This window comes from Ptychodera flava, chromosome 7, assembly GCF_041260155.1.
Source record: "Ptychodera flava strain L36383 chromosome 7, AS_Pfla_20210202, whole genome shotgun sequence".
Classification (NCBI taxonomy): Eukaryota; Metazoa; Hemichordata; class Enteropneusta; family Ptychoderidae; genus Ptychodera; species Ptychodera flava.
The window spans coordinates 22648598-22669816 of NC_091934.1; the positions used below are offsets into that span (position 1 = coordinate 22648598).

General features: G+C 39.9%; 1 protein-coding gene across 9 annotated transcripts in view; it reads left to right on the forward strand.

The window, feature by feature from the left end:
* The window catches only part of LOC139137040 (serine/arginine repetitive matrix protein 1-like), an 86808-nt gene extending 67029 nt beyond the window's left edge, over window positions 1–19779 (forward strand). For 4 of the 9 annotated variants that reach the window (XR_011553297.1, XR_011553299.1, XR_011553300.1 and 1 more), the window contains exons 12-14: window positions 1426–1545; window positions 2419–2916; window positions 6225–7139. Coding sequence is in view for 5 of the 9 variants with exons in the window: in XM_070704979.1 (XP_070561080.1) it covers window positions 2554–2916; window positions 4254–4268; window positions 6225–8093; window positions 12537–13185; window positions 15336–15574; window positions 16444–16650 (3342 nt within the window). In the remaining 4 variants the exon portion in view is untranslated. Of the gene's footprint in view, window positions 1–1425; window positions 1546–2418; window positions 2917–4253; window positions 4269–6224; window positions 8094–12536; window positions 13186–15335; window positions 15575–16443 lie in introns of those variants that run through there. The other 5 variants (XM_070704979.1, XM_070704980.1, XM_070704982.1 and 2 more) reach the window with 5 other exon arrangements.
* The last annotated feature ends 1440 nt before the right edge of the window (window positions 19780–21219 follow it).

Here is a 21219-nt window from a genome sequence, read left to right on the forward strand (position 1 = left end):
AAGCTATAAAATGGTCGTATATATTCTTATTAAGTTGCGGATAAACACAGGGAGTAGGTATAAGAGGATTGGAGTATAAAGATTTCCAGTAAATTTTAATTTTGAGTCGGTGTAGTCAAGCCTTTTCTACTTCAATTGAATGACCAAATTCTGCAAAGTACTTTTACAAACACCCTGAGGGTAGGCAAGGTTTCCGTTATTCTCTGCTATTCCCAACAGTGAAGGAAGGCCGCCTGTTCCCATTACCCAACAACCACCATCCAAACTTAATCCGGCATGCTGACTGCTGTTTAGCAGGAAGTCTGGGAAACAGTTGTTGAGTAGGGAACGCCGTGGAAATTAAATCATTTGGGAAATCGATACAAAAAGGGGAGGTCTGGTTTCTTTCAGGCAGAATTTCACTCAGAGAGAGGGAGAAAAAAAATCGTTTATGTCAGCGTTGATGGATGTGACGTCTCCGATGTGGTTGTATTTCCATTGCTTGGAAAAGGAAGGAAGAATTGGCGGGAAAATACGATCCCTTTCCGCACTACTGTAAAATTTCCACTGGAAGCCACACACTCCATAAAATGACCAGCATCCTACTTGGAAACATATCAAATAATTTATGACAACTCAAGGGAGTCACTGAAAGTTCACATATCCCGTATAACTATCCAACTCGTATCATCTTTCAGATATTCCCGCTCGTTTTCTCAGTGATGGAAAACCACTTTTATTTTTGAATTCAACAAAAGTTGATTTTGACCCACTAATATGGATGCCTGTCATAAATTACTTTATTAAAAGCCCCAAATACTTGTCTTGAATCCCGACAATTATTTTTGAGTTCACAGAACCTGATTCCAGTTTCCAGACAAAAAATCTGTGGCATTGAAATCAGTGTGCTGCAAATGACAAGTCTAAGTCCTGCCCCAGTTACGTATTGGAATGTGAAGATTCACCTTGCATTTACAAGACCCCAAGTAGAGCTGAGCCTGTCCTCAAAGTATTTCTCATGTTACATTCAAATATACAATAATATTCTACTTTCAAGTCATATCAGTTTTCCGGTTCTTGAGATAACCTTGTCATTTTAGGAAGCCTATGTCTTTCCTGTGAATCGGTTTGTTTGAGTTTTGATATGAAAAGGTCATTGAAACATTGTTGTGGCACTCAGCCCTCCCTGAATAAATAAATCACACATTGAATGTTATTTGTCTGCAGGTCAAATTTGTTGCAAATTTTGTGTGACACTTAATCATAAGTACAGAGTAATTAGGCCAATTGGATATTTAAGTCATTATGCCTTCAGATATTGGGGGCACAGTTGTTAATTTACTACTGATAATTGCGCTATGCATGCAGACAATACACAGTATGGAGTTAATTGTACAGAACATATCATACAATTATAACGCTGTGCTTTGTCTGATTTGATTTTAGAAAACACACCATAAGCCGGGACATGATAAGCCAACCACAAGGTGACGTACAACATTTGGCGCACATCGGCATTGAAGCAAAGGACACGTTTGGTGACATCACTTTCCTGCAGGATAAATAGTAAGATGACACCAGGGTTGGTTTCATTTTGTTGGCTGTGCTGTGTGCTGAGTGGAAGGTCAACAACCTTTGACCCCCTTGGAGTTATGAGTGTATCTGGAACAGCTCTTAAAATGTTTGTTTTCCGCCGTTTGTGCGAGACTGCATGCATGTTTTCAGGACAGAGAGTGTGACTGCTTGAGTATGTGTTGATGAGTAGGTGCAAACTACAGCATGTATATCGCAATGCCTTCCAAAGTTTACCTACTGTATACGAAGGGTTTATGAAGAATGCATCTACTTTTCACTTGTCAACAAATCCCATCGCGTTCTATGGTAAAGTCGGACTTCTATACAGGGAAATCGGGGTGAAAGGGTTAAGTTCTGATTTGTTGAAATCCCAATGTGTTCCTGCTTGATACAGTTTATAGACGGGAACCTTTTGCAGGCAATATTTCATCTTTCATCAACAAAAAGGTTTTCTCATAGACAGTGTGATGCGGACAAATTTGGGATAATTATATTTCTTCATGATACAGTGTATGCTTTCTCAACAATTATAGTTACAATGCATAGTGATTGATATTTTACAGAGAGAGCTTTCATTTTGTAGCCCCTTCACCCCTATGTCCAAGTACAATGATCCAAAATTTTTGTGTAAAATATAAGGTTCATACCAAAGCTGTAGGTGAAAGATACATACTATCTGAAGAAATAGCCTATGGGGAGGAAGCCAGTCTTCAGAGCTGTGCAAAGAGTAAGATATATAGCCAGTACTGATCAATATCAACAAAACATGGAGTAAATCGTTCGTGCAGAATGACTGATGAAGCAATGGGAGCGAAAAGAATTTAATATAGATAGGTTACTAATTTTTGTCTTCTCTTGTTTCAGCCACCTTTTGCCGAAAACTGTTCAAGAGAAGTTGGATCAAATGGACAAGTCCAAACCGTCTCCTTTCAGGCGCACACTGACGTTACCTGTCGGCAAGGAGATGAAATCCCGCACCCTGATCTCATAGATGTTCCCATGCGTTCACCCCAGGGGGAGTCGATGTCAAGTCTACAGGACTCCTCCAGATCTTCAAGGTCGCTCAGTCCCAAGAAGATTCCACTGGTGTTGCCCAAGGGTGGGCAGACACAGATCAGGCTAGGAGAGCTGCCCCCGAAGAAGGATGAAACAAGGAGGGGTGGCAGCCCGTCAAAGACTTCACTAAGCAGCGAACAGAATGGCGGTGATCGTAAGGACCGAACACAGGGCTCTGCAGACTTTGACGATGTGGATGCAGTCCCTGACAGACGCAAAGAAGACGCTGAAGTGAGCGCCATAACGTCAGTCATATTTGACGATGACTTGACGCCTCCTACTACGCCCTGTCCCGACAGTCCTACGGTAAGTTTTCATCGACATTTATTGAAATGATTTTGTGTACTGCCATCTTGATTGCAACCTGGTTGACAGTGTTTACGATTTCCAATTCATTTCTTAACCTTTTGAACCTTGAACCATACTGACCTTTGACACTATGAAAAGATGTACTCTCAGACAGGAAGTTTCTGAGTGTTAGTGTTCGTACAACTCACTATCTGTCTGTGTTTGTATATTTTCTTTGCATGCACTATGCATGTAGAATGTCAAAACTGCTTGTGTTCTTTTGTATGTCACTCCTATAACCATGTCAACTCTTTCTTTCACCATTTTCATGGCTTTGTAACACTACATTGGCAAAGAGAAGCCGAGAATCAAAACTAAAATACTCAAGCCATGAATGTGTTCTTCATCTTTAACTTTTGCAAGATTTTTCATCTTGTTCCATATTTTTTTCATGTATGCTGTGATTTTCATACACTACAGTTTTTCCATCCCCAGTGTCATCCCAGCATAAAAAAAACAAACAAAAAAAACATAAGTGCTTCCAATGTTGGCAGAAGCTCAGAGACTGTAAGAGCACGAGAAGCAGTGTGACAGAATACCTGTCATTGCCATCATGTCAGACAGGTCATAGGTCAAAGGCCAAAAGGGGGTATGCACATAACCCAAGATAGAGCGATAGACAGCTTGTCTTTGTTCTTGTGTACAATGTATGTCGTTTCTTAAGGACATTAGCATGTATGGTATGGTGTGTCGGGTCATTGTCTGCCTGATATTGCTGTGATGCTCACGAGGTTTGTGTCTCTAAATACTTCATGACTGTCCATTATTCACGCTCCTCATTCGCCAAGCAATCAACTTTAATGCGCTTTCCATGTTTTCACAATAAGTGTTAATCTGATGGCCACAATTTGCACGAATATCTAATCTAATTTGCTTGCATAGTGGTAATGTAAATCTCGTCACATTATAGTCTGTTGAGTCTGTCTCTGTTCATGGGAAAGTTGACAACCCTTTCAACTTTCTAGTGCACATTTTTTTTCTCTTTTCCATACTACTGCACATTCCACCCAGCAGAGAACAGTTGACTAGTCTCAGCCCTTTTCAACCAATCTACCCTGCTTGTCAGCAAAAGTAGTGTGCCCTTCAGTAGATTACAATAGGATTATTCCACATGTAGCCAAAGGATGGGTTAGAAAAAAAGGCAGCATCTTTTCCCCTCTTCAAGCTACCCTCCTCCTGTTAACAGATACTTACAACATTTGTTTTCTCTTTTCATTTCTCTCTCTTTCTGTGTCTTCTTCCGCTTCCTCTCCTCTCCTGTGTACTGTCATCCCTTTTGTCGCCTCCGATTGCAGGATTCGTTGAACTTGGTAGGTATTGCTCAACAGGAATGGAACAGAGAGTACGGTCACAAACCACGCAACATGTTTCAGAAGATTTTATTTTATGTCTTCTGCCATTAACAACTCTGACATTTTAATGTGCAGGGACTTAGGTGGCCCTTTAACCCTTGACCCTGTCTCCCTGTACATCGCTTGGCCAACCCTGTTAAAATAGTGCAAGTGAACCTTAGTTCTTTTGATGAAGGTTTTAAATATCAGCGGCACTAATAACCTTCAAAGATTCACATCTAAATGTACAGAACGTGTGTAGGCACTTGAGACTGGCAGTGGGTCAATAAGATTAGCGTCAGTGTACAATTACTTGTAGAAGAATTCTTGTTGGAAAATATGATTGTTTTCAGTCTACGACGATTTGAAGTATTCATATCATGTATAATGCACATGATGCATGATATAGGGCAGACGTGTCATAACTCCAGCTTAATTTCCATTGTAATTTTAGCCATTATGACTGTCCATGTGCAATGCAAAAAAAAATGTACACTTTTAATAGTTAGAAAGAATGAATATCTTGAACCTCCTCAGTGTCCATTACTACAGTTTAGAGTGGCCTGCTGTCTTTAGGTGAAAGTTCAACCTTTTCATGACCCATGACTGACTTAAAGTCTCTTCTTTCAAAACAGTTGGTGATCAATGTGTTAGGAAGATGGCTAGATCTTGCCTTACTTTCTCCTTGCTTCAAAAGTTTCTTAAAATTATTTACAGTGCTGTCCTACCACTTAAATACTGCAGCCGTAACTAATGCATTTTACTGTTTCAGATGGTTAGGGATATCAGAAGAACTATCTAGTGTTTTTGAAAATTCATAAGAAAGGAACCTCTCAGTGTATGGCCTATTATTATTAAAAATGTGTGTTTCTATGCCCTTGATTTTGTGCTAGGTTCATTTCCACAAGATATTTCCCGCATGAGACTTTAACGTTTATACACAGCTACAATTGACACCATGTACTATAGGCCTGGAAAACTACATTGAGACTAAAATTGTAAATTTTTGTTTGAAAAAGGTGCAAAACAACATTTTGAACAAGAATGGTAAGTCTAAGTTTGTGATGAAAATACCAGAATGTGTTTTTTCATCACAAGTATTCATGTTCATAAGTCTAGGTGTTGGGGGCCACTGAAGTGATTGACAGTTTCAAGTCTTGCCATTTGAAAACATGTTGCTGGTTTGTGACATCGTAAATCTCTCCTGCTCTGTTGGTTTGCATTGCTGTGTTTGCGCTTGACAATGTGTGTGATTTCTCGAGTGTAGTTTTCTGTGACAGTAACACTTACCTGGTCTGTTTCAGAGTAACGTGTGTCTCTTTTCTTTGAACAGCAGTGACTTTGTATGCACTTCAATTGTTGTGTCTTGTGTAGGGACTGCACATAGACCTAGACCTGCCAATAACACACTCAGTGGTATTTTTGTGCAGTTAAAAACAAAACTAATGTCTATGTTGTGACTGCAGTACACACAGTACAAAAGCGATTCTGTCAATGTGACATAACGGTGTGCCTAACAGTTTTTTGACGTGCTTTTATTGAAGTGTTATGACACAACTACTGACATCTACATTATGTTTTTGTTGAAAATCTGTGGCACACAGGTATTTGAATCGATTTAATTAGTTGTCTATAACATTTGAATGATCTCCATTTTCAGGAAATAAAAAATTGTTCATTTCATTGTTATTTTTTTTAATTTGTGTAAAAAGTAGACTCAACATCAAGTGTCTATAGTGCAATTTTAGACAATGTTTAGAAAATGCATCATAGTGAAGCATTTTGTGCACATAATGATGTGGTAAACTGTTTTCACATCCATGAGTTTTTGAGAAATGTAATCCGTTGTTCCCTGCATGTTCTGATTTAAAATGGTGTATTAAATGTCGTATGTAACCCGGGATGTTTCTGTGTTTCTCTTTTCTCTCTCTCCAGCATTTTGACTTGGGACCTTCTCTCCTGGATGATGTGCTCAGCGCCTGGGATAACAGTAAGTCGACTCTTGAAAGTCAGTTTAGTCCACCATCCTCTGAGAGCCCACCGAAGTCAGAGAGCTCATTTTCCATTGACAGTCCACCAAAGAGGGGCAGCTCAAAAAAGGTTTTAGAGAGGCAAAGCTCGTCCACGTCTCCCGGTTCTGAGACCTTTGTCAAACCTCTTGTTAATCCGATTAAAAAGCCAAAGCGATCGTTTCGTAAAGATCATCCCCAGAAGCAGTATGTGATGAATGTTACCGACAGTCCTGTGTCGTCGCCCGAAGTGGAGGCGGTCCCTCTGCCTGGTAGCGAGACCAGTGTCATAGGACGTGGTGACCCATTCGAGTTGACAACTGACTCCCACGGGGTAGGTTCTAGGGACGTGTTCAAGACTGATGCCAGTGAAGTCCGACCTTCTTTCAGAAAGAGGGATTCAGATACTGAGTCCACCGATTACTTGCAGCTGACTGAGAGCACCTCGGCAATTCCCGAGGAAGACAGCAAAGGGGAGCCCTGGAAGCAACAGCTCAAAAGTTCCAGTGTGGAGCAGAGAGATGACGAGCACCTTGAAGAAAAACCAGTGTTTCTTCAGCGCTCAATGTCCAAACGAGAGGTGATCACGCAGGAGGGCGTGCAAGCGTATGAGCAACTTGTAGGAAGCAAAAAATCAATCAAGAGGACACCCTTAAAAATTCCCAGTCGACCCCAACAGAGTAATGGTACAGAGTCTCCATCCAGGACTCCCAAGAACTCACCTATCAAGACACCCATTTCTCCCCCAAATAGGACCACAGTGACGTCTCCATCCACAGCACCAGCCCTTCCGCCATCTTGGACATCAGCCAGGACCGAAGAAAGAACTCCAGTTGCATCACCAGACCAGACCCCCGTCGCATCACCGGTGGCGTCACCTATCAAAGTACAAAGTAAAGTTACCCTGGAGTCTCAGTCCTCGATCAGTTTTAGCAGCAGTTCACCCATCAAGTCCATCAGTGATTCTTCACTCAGCCGATCCACGTCGTCCCCGGTGAAGACTGAGGCCGACTTGCAGTATGCAGATTTACTTCACGACACGTCGGGGGAGGACACCATTGACCTCGCAAACCCAGAGAGTTTCACTGGCTCAGAAAACAAACAGCAAAGTAGTAGCACAACCAGCGTGACTTTCAGTTCCCAGGCACCTTCACAGGTGTACACAGAGGTACAAGTCGTCCCTGTGCATCCCACCGGTGAAGATGAAGTCACAGGTGATTTTGACCGTTCAGATGAGGCTAGAAGTAGTGCAAGGGATATCATTAAACGGTTTGAGCAAAGGGCTCAGCCAACGAGTGTCAAGATTGATGACCCATTACCAACGAAAAGGGGCGTAAAAAATTTGAAAGACTTGTTCACGATGGACACCAAGGAGACATCAAAACCAAGAGATAAGTCTCCACCGAGCTCTCCAGAAACCGACAAGCTGCCACCACTGCCAGCCAGGAAGCAATCTAGCGAAGATGACTCACGGCCGGACTCCGACATTGGTCTCAGCCCTGCAACGTTGAAAAATTTGACACAGAGTACAAGGCGCACGCGCCGCCCAGTGGGTGAGCGGAAGATCAAAAGACGCAGCATGGACGGAGCAGAGTCGGCTGTTGTGTCTGAAGTTCTGAAAGCGCATGCAGAGAAAGAGGAGAAGCAGGAGGACGGGAACAAGGATGAGGAGCGGCAGAAACAAGAGAGAGAGATTAGTTTAGATCGACAGAAGAGCACTGAAGAGGTAATGAAGAGTCGACCGCTGCCAGAGTTGCCCGAACCTGAAGAAAATAATACCCCTGTTGTTGAGCATGTAAGTTTAATATGCACAGACTAACACTACTAACATGCATAATGGCTGTATGCATGAGGTGTGCTTGAGGTATGCATGTGATTTGCATGTGGTGTGCATGAGGTATGCATGTGATTTGCATGTGGTGTGCATGAGGTACGCATGTGATTTGCATGTGGTGAGCACGTGGTGTGCATGAATTGGATTGTGGAGGTAACACGAAATGGATGCGGCATTGCAAGGGATGTGGAGGTCAATGTGATGTTCATGGATGATCCGTATGTCAGGATTGGTTGCACGTTCATCCCTTTCTTCCCTCTGTCTCTTGTTGGCCTGTCCATTCTTGAGTTCATCGTGTTAGGATTTCAGACGATGCATAAATCGTCAGGGAAAACCACAAGCAGAGAAAACAGATATGGAAAAAAAGTTGGGCGTTTGAAGGGATGTTGGCATTATTGATTTAGCAGTGGCAAAACCCAAATCAAAATGTCTTTCTACAGTTTTACATGACAGAAATAACAAGTTGGTTCATGTTACGTTCGGCCAAAATTCAGGAACATGTGCATGTACTTTTATAAAGCATGTAGACTTATGAGAGCATGTGTGAAGGTCAATTCAGGCACTTTAAATCTGATTTCTTTTTGCATTAGGAGCATGGGCATAAATTTCTGCCTTAAATCTCACCCAAAGCATGCCTGTATTAAAACACTTCGTCAACAGTATTAGCTGCACTTAGCAGTTGATTTCAGCGTAGTTGCTGAGAGCGCCCTCTAGAGACTGATAACAGTAAAGTGCTTACAGTGAGACTTAGGCTTTACTATCCCTGAACCGTGAGGACAACTCCTCACCGTGCCTGTACTTACATGCTTCTAATTTGTTTCTTTTGCGCAGTTGTAAACATATCGCTAACAGGTAAAACAACTTTTTTGGGGATTACTGTCTTCTTGCACAAACAATAGAATCCACACTCACAAGTCGATGTACCAGGGCTTTGCAGTTCCGATAGTTTGCACCCTGAGAATGTCAGAGCTTACATTCGTGCGTCGACTACCGTTGAAACGGAAACTGCATATGATGTACTTAATGCCATACATGGCAGTATTTTTCCGAAGTGAAAGGTGACATTGCAAAGCAATGTCGCCATCGTATTTTACCTCTTAATTAATTCAGAAGAGGAGATCCATTCTCAGATCTCCCAGAGAGAGAAGTCAATATGTCTCTTTGTCATGAGTCAATGGCTGCTTGTCGGAAACAAATATGAAGATACAAAAGAAGCTACAGTCTATCAGATATGTAGTGTTCTGTCAAGACTTTCGGCAAGACTTTACAAAACCACCACAACCCTAAGGGGTCCAATTGTTTCACAAAAATATTTGAGCCCCTTAAAAAGCAGCAATGGTTTCATAATGAAGCTTTGGCCAAGTGTTTTTCTGGACTTTCCCTGTTGCTGATGATACCGATCATATTCAAACCATAATTCATCCACAGGTGATTGGTTGTTTTTCTGTATCAACAGCCAATAGGATCACTGATCCAAAACCCATTGTCAATGCATGTTTCAGGGCCCCTGTATAGAATTTGGCAATGAAGGACCAATGTTGACATGTCAGATAATTAGACGGGCACAGTATTTGCTACTCATGTGTAGTTAGTGGATACTTTTTGAGTGAGTTGTATAAGAGAGGAAGTTTTTTAATCTTGATTAAAAAGTTAAAAAAGTGGTTCATCACTTGCAGTGCCCCAAACTCTTCTCCAGGAACAACGCTTGCAATGCAATACCAAATACCCACAGGGTTGACACATTTGTAATGTGGCTGAAATATCTGTGCAGTACTGTATTGTGCTTCATGATGGCTGGTGTTTCAGCTACAGCAAAGAGCACAAAAAATATGAAAAACAGACCTATAAACAATCAACGTGGCAAAATGGGGAAAGGACACAGACACAAACGCAAAAAAGGAAGACTGTGAAATCTACTGACCATCAGATATGAATTTGTGATTGGTGTCTGTGAATTATGCCAGTTCATTGTCATAGCTGGAATGGGGAGACCCACATATCCACATATGGAGAAACTGCAGGACTCCAGGGGTCATAAAGTTCACCTACATGTGAAACTGATTTCCATGAAGACTGCAATTTGAACCCTTCTGAAATAAAGGTCTTGGTGACACGTTTTAGGGCAGGCAAGGTTTCAGCTTTGTTCGCAGTGAAGTGCTGGTGAGCGCCAGCTACAGTGATATCAGACCAGTCAATGACCTTCATGTGTGTGGTTGTGGAGTTTTGATTCTCTGATACCTGACATTGATGGCAAGGTCAAGGAAAGCGTAGGAAAGTCAACTGATCCGATATCACTGTCTTTGTTAACTGCTTGATCTTTGGTGTTTCAGTCTTTGAAGTTTGAAGAAATAAACCGTCAAACAGTTTGATTATAGTGACCTACAACTTAAGAATTCAGGGCATTCACTATTTTCCAGCGTGCCACTTCCTTATTTTAGTTTACAAGATGTTGAATTAATGTAGTCAAATGAAGGGGTAGACAGGAAAAGGTAAATATTTTAGTCAACATACCACAAACTAATCAGAAAAAAGACGAAAAATTGCCCCATTTTATGCTCACAGTGGTGGTGCATACTACATTACGTTTGCCTTCTTCAAGTTGCCATGCTTGTGAGAAGACTTCCGCCACAAGGTGGCGCTCTTTAACCCCCAACTTCTGAGAATGCCACACTCCTCTTGGTGTTGAAAACTGAAATTTTGGTTGTCATCCCGGAATTTGTTCCTATTCCTGGAAAAGATCTGGCACTTGCAGCTGATGAGCACACGCTGAGTCTAATGAAAAATGTCATGTCCCATACATCCTTTCAAGGTGAAGTCCGCGATTTCTTTCGAACCTGCCATTTTCCAAATTGGTCAGATTTCATGTGAAAGTCTTCCTGAAAGAAATGAAAATATCACAAGAGATCTGATCTGTCTAGGTCACTGTGTAATTTACTTCCTCTTAAGATTAATATTGTTTTTCCAACTTATTCTGTACAGAAAATAGCGATATGCTGTGTCGGTGAACTGCCATCAAAATAAATTATTTGAGCAAACCTTTCCTCTCTCAGTTTATTTATGAGCAACGTTGCAACAAAACACTGTCACACATACTTTCAATCAGTTGTTGTACAATGCAAACTTCATGTTTATTCGTCTGTCCATGTTGTACTTTCTGTCCATGTTTCTTGTATCCAAAGTACTGTGTTTTTTGTGCAAGATTACCGTCGTGAAAAGTTATGTCAATTTGATGAGAGACTCACTGAGAGGCAGCAGGCAAAACATCCATGGGGAAAACGTATTAGTTAGACATGAGCTCTCAATAGAAGTGAAATACCGAACAACTTTTATTTTCACTGGTAGATTTTTCGGGATTTAGATCGTAACAATATCAATGTTTGAAAAATCTTTGCGGTTTTCCAAAAAGGAAAACAATGGTCCTAGAGTTTGAACAACCAACACTGTGACAATATTTGTCAGAAATGATTTCCTAATTTTGAATTCAAAGATAATGACTGTAAAATGACCATCAGTTTTGGTTGTTCTATTTATTATTGATTAAGTTGAGACAGAATGTGTGGTATTACTGCATAGGTTTACAAAACTCTTTGCAATGATCATCAGATTTTTTGTCAATGTATGTGTAGTCTTTAAAGTGATGGGCAACTTTATGGATGTGCATTTTCAGTGGGTGGTCTGAGAAGTGTGTGGAAAGTGATGTCATTTACATACATTAATCACTTTGCATGTTAAACTCATGTCAGCCACATGATGTAAGCGACGTGTTTGTTCATTTGTCAAATGTTTCCTCCACACTAACATATGTATCAACACATGTCCTGTATGGTACATTTCTTTAGAAATTGTTTATCTGTCGTCATAGTTTTAGATTCAGCTGCCTTCTCATGCCTCAAAGATATTCAGACCAATCATTTAAAAATCTAAAGGGCTGTACCATTATTAATAGTAGGGGGGTTTTGATACCCCCAAGGTGGACTGACTTGCCCCTAGATCCTGTAGCCCCAATTCTGTTTGCTCAATGCTATTTGATCTTTTTTTAACCAGCATGGCAAAACATTTACAAAAATCCAGTGCTATTATTTGTGTATCACTAATGAGCAAAAACTCAACAGAAAAAGTGATTTAATCGTATATTTTTCTGTCCCTCTATCTTTCTTGATTGCAGTCGACATAAGCCGACCCCTTTTTTGTAAGTTTTCCTCTTTTTCTCGACGACGTTTTGCTCTCGCTCTCTCTCTCTGTCATCTTGATCTGTTCACACCATTTCACCTTTTAGACCTGCTGGATGTCCCCTACTTTGTGTAATCGTTGAAACATGTGTCGCATTTAATTATGTCATGCTGTTAAGTTGTGTCCCTTTGTTTTGATGTTCGCTTTGTTTCTATATTTGCGTTCCGCTCACAGGACTATGAGATGATAGAAACCCCAGCCGTGCCGCCAAGAATTCCCCTCAACCCTCAGTGGCCCAGCAAGAAACGGCGCTCGCGGAAGAGTTCCAAATCGCTAGGGGGCACTGCCTCACCGACAAAGTCGTCCTCTTCCACGAGCTCCCTTCAGCAGTCGGAATCGGAACCAGGAACCCCAGATACCCCACAGGGAACGCCAATGAGCCCGTACATGAACTCTGCCAATGGAGAGTGGGACGCCAGGACGAAATTTCTCCTTCAAAAGCACGCGTCCCTGGACATCTACTCAGACGGGGATTTAGTCCGCAGCTCACCGGAGGAAATTCGCAGGCATTTGAATAAGGAACGCGCTATTGACAAGCAGGAAAAGAGCCTTCTGAAAACAGCCAGCCTGGACAGGAACACAGTGTTAACACGGAGCCATACAAATCCAACTCTTAGTGCCATGGACACTAAGGAGGATTTCCGGAAACTCAGTTTGACTGGAAACGGGAATAACAATACAAAAATTGTAAAAGACTCACCACCACAGAGGAGTAAAAGCTACGAAGATGTTTTAGAGGATATTTTGGATGGATCGCAACTTCCACAAGCGGAGAGTTTAACCGATGTTTTGAAGAGGACGTATCGTACACAGGAGAATACAGGTGTGATTTCAGTTTATTTGATCTACTGCTTTATAATGCATGTGTAGTGTAGGGAACTTGGAAATGCCAGGTACTCACTTTTGCTCACATGAAAAGAGTGGTCAGAACTCGTGTCAGACCCCATGATTCAATACAACAGAATCCGTCTTGTCTGTTAAAAGATGGGCATGTTTTATACTGGTATGAATGTTTATGTGCTACATGACATGCCAAACTAGTGTAGTAGTACAGTGTAGTGTGACTGTTGTGTAATGAAATGAAGGGTAGTGCAGTGTAGTGTAGTGTAGTATTGTGTAGTGTAGTTCAGTGAAGTGTAGTGTAGTGTAGTGTGGTGTAATGTAGTGTAGTGCAGTGTAGTATTGTGTAGAGTAGTGTAGTAGAGTATGAGTGTAGTGTAGTGTAGTGTAGTGAGTGTGATATAGTGTTTTGCGGTGCAGTGTAGTGTTGTGCAGTGTAGTGAGTGTAGTGTTGTGCAGTGTAGTGTAGTGTTTATAGAGTGTAGTGAAGTGCAGTGTAGTGAAGTGTAGTGTGTCAGTGTAGTGTAGTAGAGTATGAGTGTAGTGTAGTGTAGTGTAGTGTAGAAGGGTAAGGTAGAGGAGTGGAGTGTACATGTAATGTAGTGTAGCTTATTGTAGTGTAATGTAGTGTGGTGCATGGATAAGTGTAGTATAGTGTAGTGAAGTGTAGCGTTGTATTGTGAAGTGTAGTGTTTGTACTGCAGCACAGTATAATTTTGAAGTGTAGTTGGGTTTAGCCAGTGGTGTTAATTGTGGCATACATGATGCAGTGAGGGGTAGTGTTTGAATACAGTGCAATGGATTATACTGCAGTATAACGGAATTTAGTGTGATGTGGTAGTTTAATAGTGCAATTTTTGTGTAGAAAAGTGCAGTGCAGTGTATTGCATTGTGTAATTTTATCCTGTATATGACATGTACACTCCGAAGCACCTTATTGCAGCTTGTTATGTCATATGCTAAACAGTAATTTAAATCCAATGATGTAGAAATTAATATTATGGTATGTTGTGTACAGTAATGAATACAAGATGGTATTGTAAATATGAGTGTATTGTCGTACGTTATATTTGATGTTATTGTGTCCTGTCTTCAATACTGAATCAAATTGGAAGGTGTTTCAGTACTCTGTTTACTTCAATTCATATGAGTGTTGCTTGATGAAACACATACATACAGTGCCATATCTATAGCACAGGACTGTCTGTGCAAAGTTAGGAGCACTATCAGCAAATATTAAAGATCTGCTTCCGTTGGTCTGGCTCTGTGAGGACTGATCTAATTTGGTGTCGCAACCGATTCCTATTTGTGATAGAGAAATTGTTGCTATGCTGGGCTGTCATCAGGTTGTCAGGGATGGTCGCTATGGTGATTGAAGTCATGACCTTGATCATGTAACATTATTGAAATGTGATCATGTGTGAATGATAGCTGGGGATGTGATTGAAAAGTTAAATTGTAGTTTATTGAGATAGTTGAACGAATTGAAACTTTTTAAACAGAGAAAGTAATGTTTCTGGCCCCATGAGAACAATATTAGTTAGGCCAACCATGATAAAAAAGACAACAGAAGATCAACTTCAAAATAGTGAAGTCTTCTCAGTATTCACAGTGTTGTACATTGACCATTATACAATGTAGTTGTTAGCACTGGCTCAGCTTAAAGGGAGTGGATCGTCAGAACTGCACGTGTGCGACTTTCTTGTTTACAAACAATGTATTTTGTGCATGATATAGATGCATCACGTCACCATAACTGCAACATTTAAATATTACGATATTCATCTTTAACAAACATGTTTTAACTTTCATCCGTCGCCAGTGTACCCTATATAAAGTGTTTACATTGGTTAGAGGGGTCCCTTGCAACCTTGCCAATGACCCCCTCCCTTTAAAAATACTTTTACAACACACCTACACTTGCCTCTAAATCATTGAATCTCTGACTGGAACCAAAGTGAAGGTCATTTCGGATTTCATAAATTGATTGATATTCATGATGGCTTGAAGTTTTTTGCAGTGCAGGGTAGAAATTATTTTATATGGGGTTGATATGGAAGCATTAGTACGGGCTAAGTCAGAAAAAATATTGGTGATATCAACAAAACTAATTTTTTCTCTCTCTCATTTTAGCAGAAATGTCACCAACACAGTCAGACGCATCCTCAGTTGCATCAGCCGGATCTCTGGAGAAAGTTGCAAGTGTTGAGTCAGCGGATAAGTCAGCTTCCCTGGACACCCTGCAGATCACGGAACCAGACGAAGGATACCTGGACATGACCGGCAAACACAGCTCAGTTGCCCTGGCTGACATGGAATGGACAGAGAACTGCCAGGAGGTCCAGGAAGTTAGGAAAGCACTGCAGGACAAGGTGAGGGTCCACTGAATTGCTTTCCATGATTCAGAATGATGTTCAAAACTTGGTAACAAAACTGTCAACTGGAGTAAAAAATTCTTAATGAAGATTCATCTTATGAAAAATGTTTGAGACATGACACAAGGTTTTGTCAGTTGATAATAAATTTGTAAAAAGCACTGATTGATTCTACCCATCCTATACTATAGTCTGCTGTTAATCCTCTTTGTCCAAGGTTGTATTTAGTTCTATGGTTTGTCTATGGAACCTGGTAGAAAGAGGATTAACCTTTGAGCACCAAAGTCAATTTTTGTCACCCTTATAAATACCAAAGTCAATTTGTTTAACCGTCAAAATGAGTTCAAGGAACATCCCTTACCCACCAAATTCTCTCCAGACTTGAAAATTTATCTACCAGTATATCAACTTGTACATAAATTATATCAAGAGCGCCCTCTACGACGAACAACAACAATTTTGCTGTTGAATTCCTTCATCCTTGGCTTTGCACTGATATAATATTTTGATGTGCAACGAAAACCAGTTCATAGGGAAACCTTCCATAAAAAATCCTCTTTCTATGGGACAGATATTTCAGGCTGTAACCTACATTTTAAATTCAGTTGATCTGTTCACCCTCAATTCCATGTCAACAGGTCCACAATTACTATTGATGACAATGGGTTTGGGCCAAACCATAGTGACAGTGTTAAACTGCTATGTTAAAGACACTTTTTTACCAGTGACACTTTTTGCCATTTCCCAGCTTGCCCATAGTGCACCATAGAGCGCCCTCTATGCTGTACTTCAAGATCATGCATGCTAGTTCGTAGTTGGTCTCACTTCAAATTTTTTTCAAATTCAATTTTGATTTCGTGTTGCAGATCTCAGTCCCCGACATCGTGACAGCCCTGAAGTGTAACAATTGGGATGTGGAAACCACCGTCCAAGACATCAAAATACAACATCTTCAGAACAAGCAGCTGGGCGACGAGAGACGCTGCCGACACACTCTCATACGATACAATTGGGATTTGGACAAAGCTCTCAGCTATCTCATCAACAACACATACAGGCAGAGTGAGCTCTGAGTCAAATCCATGCCAGGATGTATATGAGATGCTCTTCCTGATTCGTCGCAGTGATACGATATGTATTTAGATGGAATATTCCACCAATAAGCAGTGGCCTTAGGTCTGTGGATATGTTGTGCTCCGTGAACTACATTGAACAAACAGATCACCAGCAGAACTGATCTGTCTCTTTGCGTAATGTTCCCGTGCAAGTTCTGTACGTACATTTGTGACTCCGCATGGCTGAGAATTCAAGAAAGAATATGAACCCAAATAAACCAACTGCCTGTAGCTGATATTCAGCCAAAAAAAGGGAAGGTGCGTCATTGAAATGACGGCCTGGATGTACCGAGTTAAGCTGTGTTCGTAGATCCCCAGAATGTTCTCAGAAAGCTCCACTGACTGATCTCAAAAACTGACCTTCATGGATTGTGAACATTGCAGGCTTTCTGTTTCCCCCAAAACTTGCCTGCATTGCCAGGGAAAGGCCATACATGTAGTGGTCTTTCCTCAATTCTGGAATACAAAAGACAGCTGCATTCACCTCGGACGTCTGGCAAAATTTATCTCGTTATTTATACGTCTGCTGGTTCCTTTCTTATTTTGCTGTTTATCTACCCACCATTCCAATTGTGCATTTAGGGTATTCCTAGTGATTTTGACTCAACATTCCTGGGTTGTGTACAAACATTTGATGTAAAAAAAAATGGCTTGGCACGTACAGTTTGTAGTGTATATTAGATGACTTCAGAATTATCATATGGAACAAATATCCATATTTTGGTCAAATGGGGGTGGGGTTGGGGGCATAATACTGGACGTTTTCCAGCTGGGTCTCTACTATTATCTCTCTGTATGTGTTGACAGCTCAAGTTATCTCCTATATTTAAGTATTTATGCCAACTTGCGTCATCCAAAGCACTGAATTATCTGTTTGGGGGCGCTATTTTGTAGTCAGAAGATTTCTATCTTTTTTTTTAAACATGCAACTTTAGAGGAGAATCAGAAATATTTCAGATATGACAGGTACACTGTAACCAATCAAGAAAACCATTTCCTCTTAATCTGATGGTAACTCTATTATGTTCCCTTGTGACTTCTGCGCTGCATCAGTCTCGAATGTTTGGTCTTTGTGCACTGCCCCTCGGTTTAGTAATCATTGTAAAAATTAATCAAACCAGCCGTGGTACAAATCTGTGTTGTTTGCTTTTTAATGCCTCATCAGATATTTGTTATTCTGAAAACAAATAGTTACTTTTGAGAACAATATTTTATTACCACAATTGGTGAAAATTGAAAAAGTTTCAGATTTGTTGCCCCTTTTGTTTTTTCAATACTTTTTCTTGTAATATTTGTTCAACCTCGCCAACAAACACACGTTATAGAATGTGTTTTCTTTCTGTAATGTAAAGTGTCTTAACAGTGAACAACTTTATTTCCAAAATGTCTGCCATATTTCTGGCATCTGCCTCTGTAAAATGCTCTGTGTTTCACACAAAAAAGAGAGAAAAATGCTTTTATTTCATAAACACACATAAGACATGGTACACTATGGTGTCCCTCATCCCAACATGAGCCAAAAATGTTGTAAAGTTTTCATAAAATTTGAACAGAAAAATAATTGCTCATAAAAGTTGCAGTGATCATTCACATCAAGCATTGAATTGAGGAGATAATCAAATACTTTGTGCCAAAATTCAATCACCAGTCTCTCAATAATATCAACCTGTCTTCTTTGTTTGAATCACTGACTAAAATGGTTGTGTAACCTGATTATGCAAAAGTGGTATACAAATTGAAAGAACGTACTTACCATACGTGAAAAATTTCTGATTGAAATACATTTTCATGCTCTAGAGCCTACTACATCAAATCTGAAATATCACTTGTACGGTTTTTCTACGCAAGAAATGACCTTGGAAGCTTAATCACATGATCGCAGTTCTCGTTGACGAATGGTTGCATTGGAAGAAAAATGTTCAGTACATCGTGAGAAAGCCAGGATGGGTATTTGAAAACAGTCCAATTTTGCAGGAGAAAACATGGATGGCATACTTATGAAGATCATTAAATTCCTTCGATCCTTCATTTTCATCACAAGTTGATGTGAATGTAGTGGTTGATTATAGAGTATTGGCTTCATGTTTCTGGGACAAATATTTGGCTGAAATACAGACAATAAAAGTACTGTACCAAATTAATCTTTATGATGTCATGGTTGATGTACACAAAACCATTTCCATATCAAATGATAACTAAATTTGAGAATACTTTTTAGTTTAGTCTACATATGGAAGACGAAAATAAGAATTATAGTGGTGGCTTGTTTTAGAGTCTAAATCAAGGTACTGCACTGGGCAGAACATTGAGTGGGATTGCTGGTTTGATGAGAATGCTGGTTAGCCTTTGAACAGTGAACATGTGATTTCACCACTGATCATGGTTTTATCTTTTCACATGGTAGAAAAAAACTGGATGCGTTTATCGTTAAGTAGAAATCTTTCAAATCCAGTATCCTCTTGCAGATGGAAATTCTCCCTTGGGGAAAAAAACTGCGACGACTGTCTCTCAGTTTTGTTGTGACATTACAGTGTACTTTCATGAAATGGTGTAAAGAATAAATGTCATGAGGAAAATTGCAAATTATGCTGTCACCACTGTTGAGGGAAATTGTTGGCGCTTGTTTGGGCGAATTCATTGGCATGAATTTTGTGATATACCCACTCTACTAACAAGAAATTAGTAGCACCGAAATAGTGGAATACTGTAGATTTTTGCATTTGTCACAAAAATGAGAAAACTTTTCGCAAAATTGTTGAATGAATTGTAGACTCCATCATTAATGCTGCACTGAACCATTTACTGTCGCTGTATAAAGCTTAAAATTAACACAATAACATGAGAAAATAAACATGTTATTTTTTTAAGTATGTAAATATGATGTTTCTGATTGTAATATTCTCCATCATTGTTTTAGGCCTTTACTGAGGGACAGTTAATGGCTGGTTTTGCACTTTATATTTAGCTAAGGGTGTCACAGAACTTAAAGGCGATGTAACTGTGCTATTTTAAAATGTCTAACGAATGTACCGACATATTTCTTCATATTTAGTTTTTAAACAAATAAAAATGAAATGTTTTAATGTAGAGTCGTTGTAGTCTGTTTAGTGTCGTATTGCATGGATGGCTCTTGTTGAGCATTCAATCTCCTTTATGTGCAAACAGATCGGTTTGGTGTGTGCAGCCTGTCATGAATGGAAGATTCGCTGCTAGAGGGCGCTACTCATATGCATTGCTCATTTTTTGAACTGAAAAAGACGTGTATTCCAACAAAATGGCAAATAAGGCAAATCTGCATAACTGTGAATGTGTCGAATGAACGAATAAAATTGCAAAGCAGATCGTCTGAAAAAAATTAGTCATTTAATTTGAAGAGAAAGAAAACTCAATAACATCATATGATATGAACGTGTTCAAGACACTACTTCAAGTCCTGAAAGGCTTGGAAACTTTTGAGATAAAAATCATAAGCTTTGTTCATCATCTTATAAGTGAAGTACAATGTGTTCATCCATGAGAAAAGATAGCATTTGAGTTGCATAACATAGGATTGGAGGGTAACTTTCATCCCATGCAGAGTAGCTGAATTCCTTACATTAAACTTTGTATTTTACAGAGGAAGTGATATAGTATAATCAGATGTTGCATTATTGACATTTACAATTCCTGCAATTGCTAATCTTTTGATATTGATATTATCATCAATACTGTGTTTTCTCACAAAGAAAGAAATGCATTTCTGCCTGATTTATTTTGCATATTTACACTCAAATAAGATGTGTTCCAGGATTTCTTCTAGGCCTCAAATGTGGCATTTCCCATCACTTGAAAGTTTTGACCATGCTTCCTGTAATTAGACCTCTGTGGAATATCTCCTATTTAAATCATGTACTGAATACTGAACTGCTTACAATTCTTATTGAGACTACTGAATAAAGAAAATTTATAATTATTGATGAGAATGAGACTCAGAGACTTTCAGCCCAAATTGACCCATTTGACCTTTGACTTCTTACCATTTCTTGTCAATAATTTCAGATAAAGTGACTTGGTTTTGACATCACTTCTCATAAGATCGTATTTCTCTAGAAGATCATAGCTTTCTTCATTTGGAATGTTTGAACTGATTATTTGTTTCCAGGGATCAGGAATTGATTTGAGCCCTGCTCTTCTTTTTTTTTGAAAAAGATAAATTTATTTCCACATAGTCACAAATAAAACAAATCTACATAACTGTGAATGCATTAAAATTACAATGCGTCTTGTCTGAAGACAAAACCCCCAAATAATTAGCTGTTTAATTACAAAAGATCATCATATGAATGCAGTCAGGCCTGCTCTTCTCAAACATGGGTTGGGCAGAGCAGCGCCCTCTAGCGGTAGAACTTCCCGTCTCAGGCACTCCTCGCCTTGCAAGCAATGTACCCACGGAGGCAGGCAGAATGACAGACAAGACAGTAGCCAAGTTCTCTGCATTGATATTGATTAACCCTTTGAGCGCCAAGGTCAAATTTTGTCACCTTTATC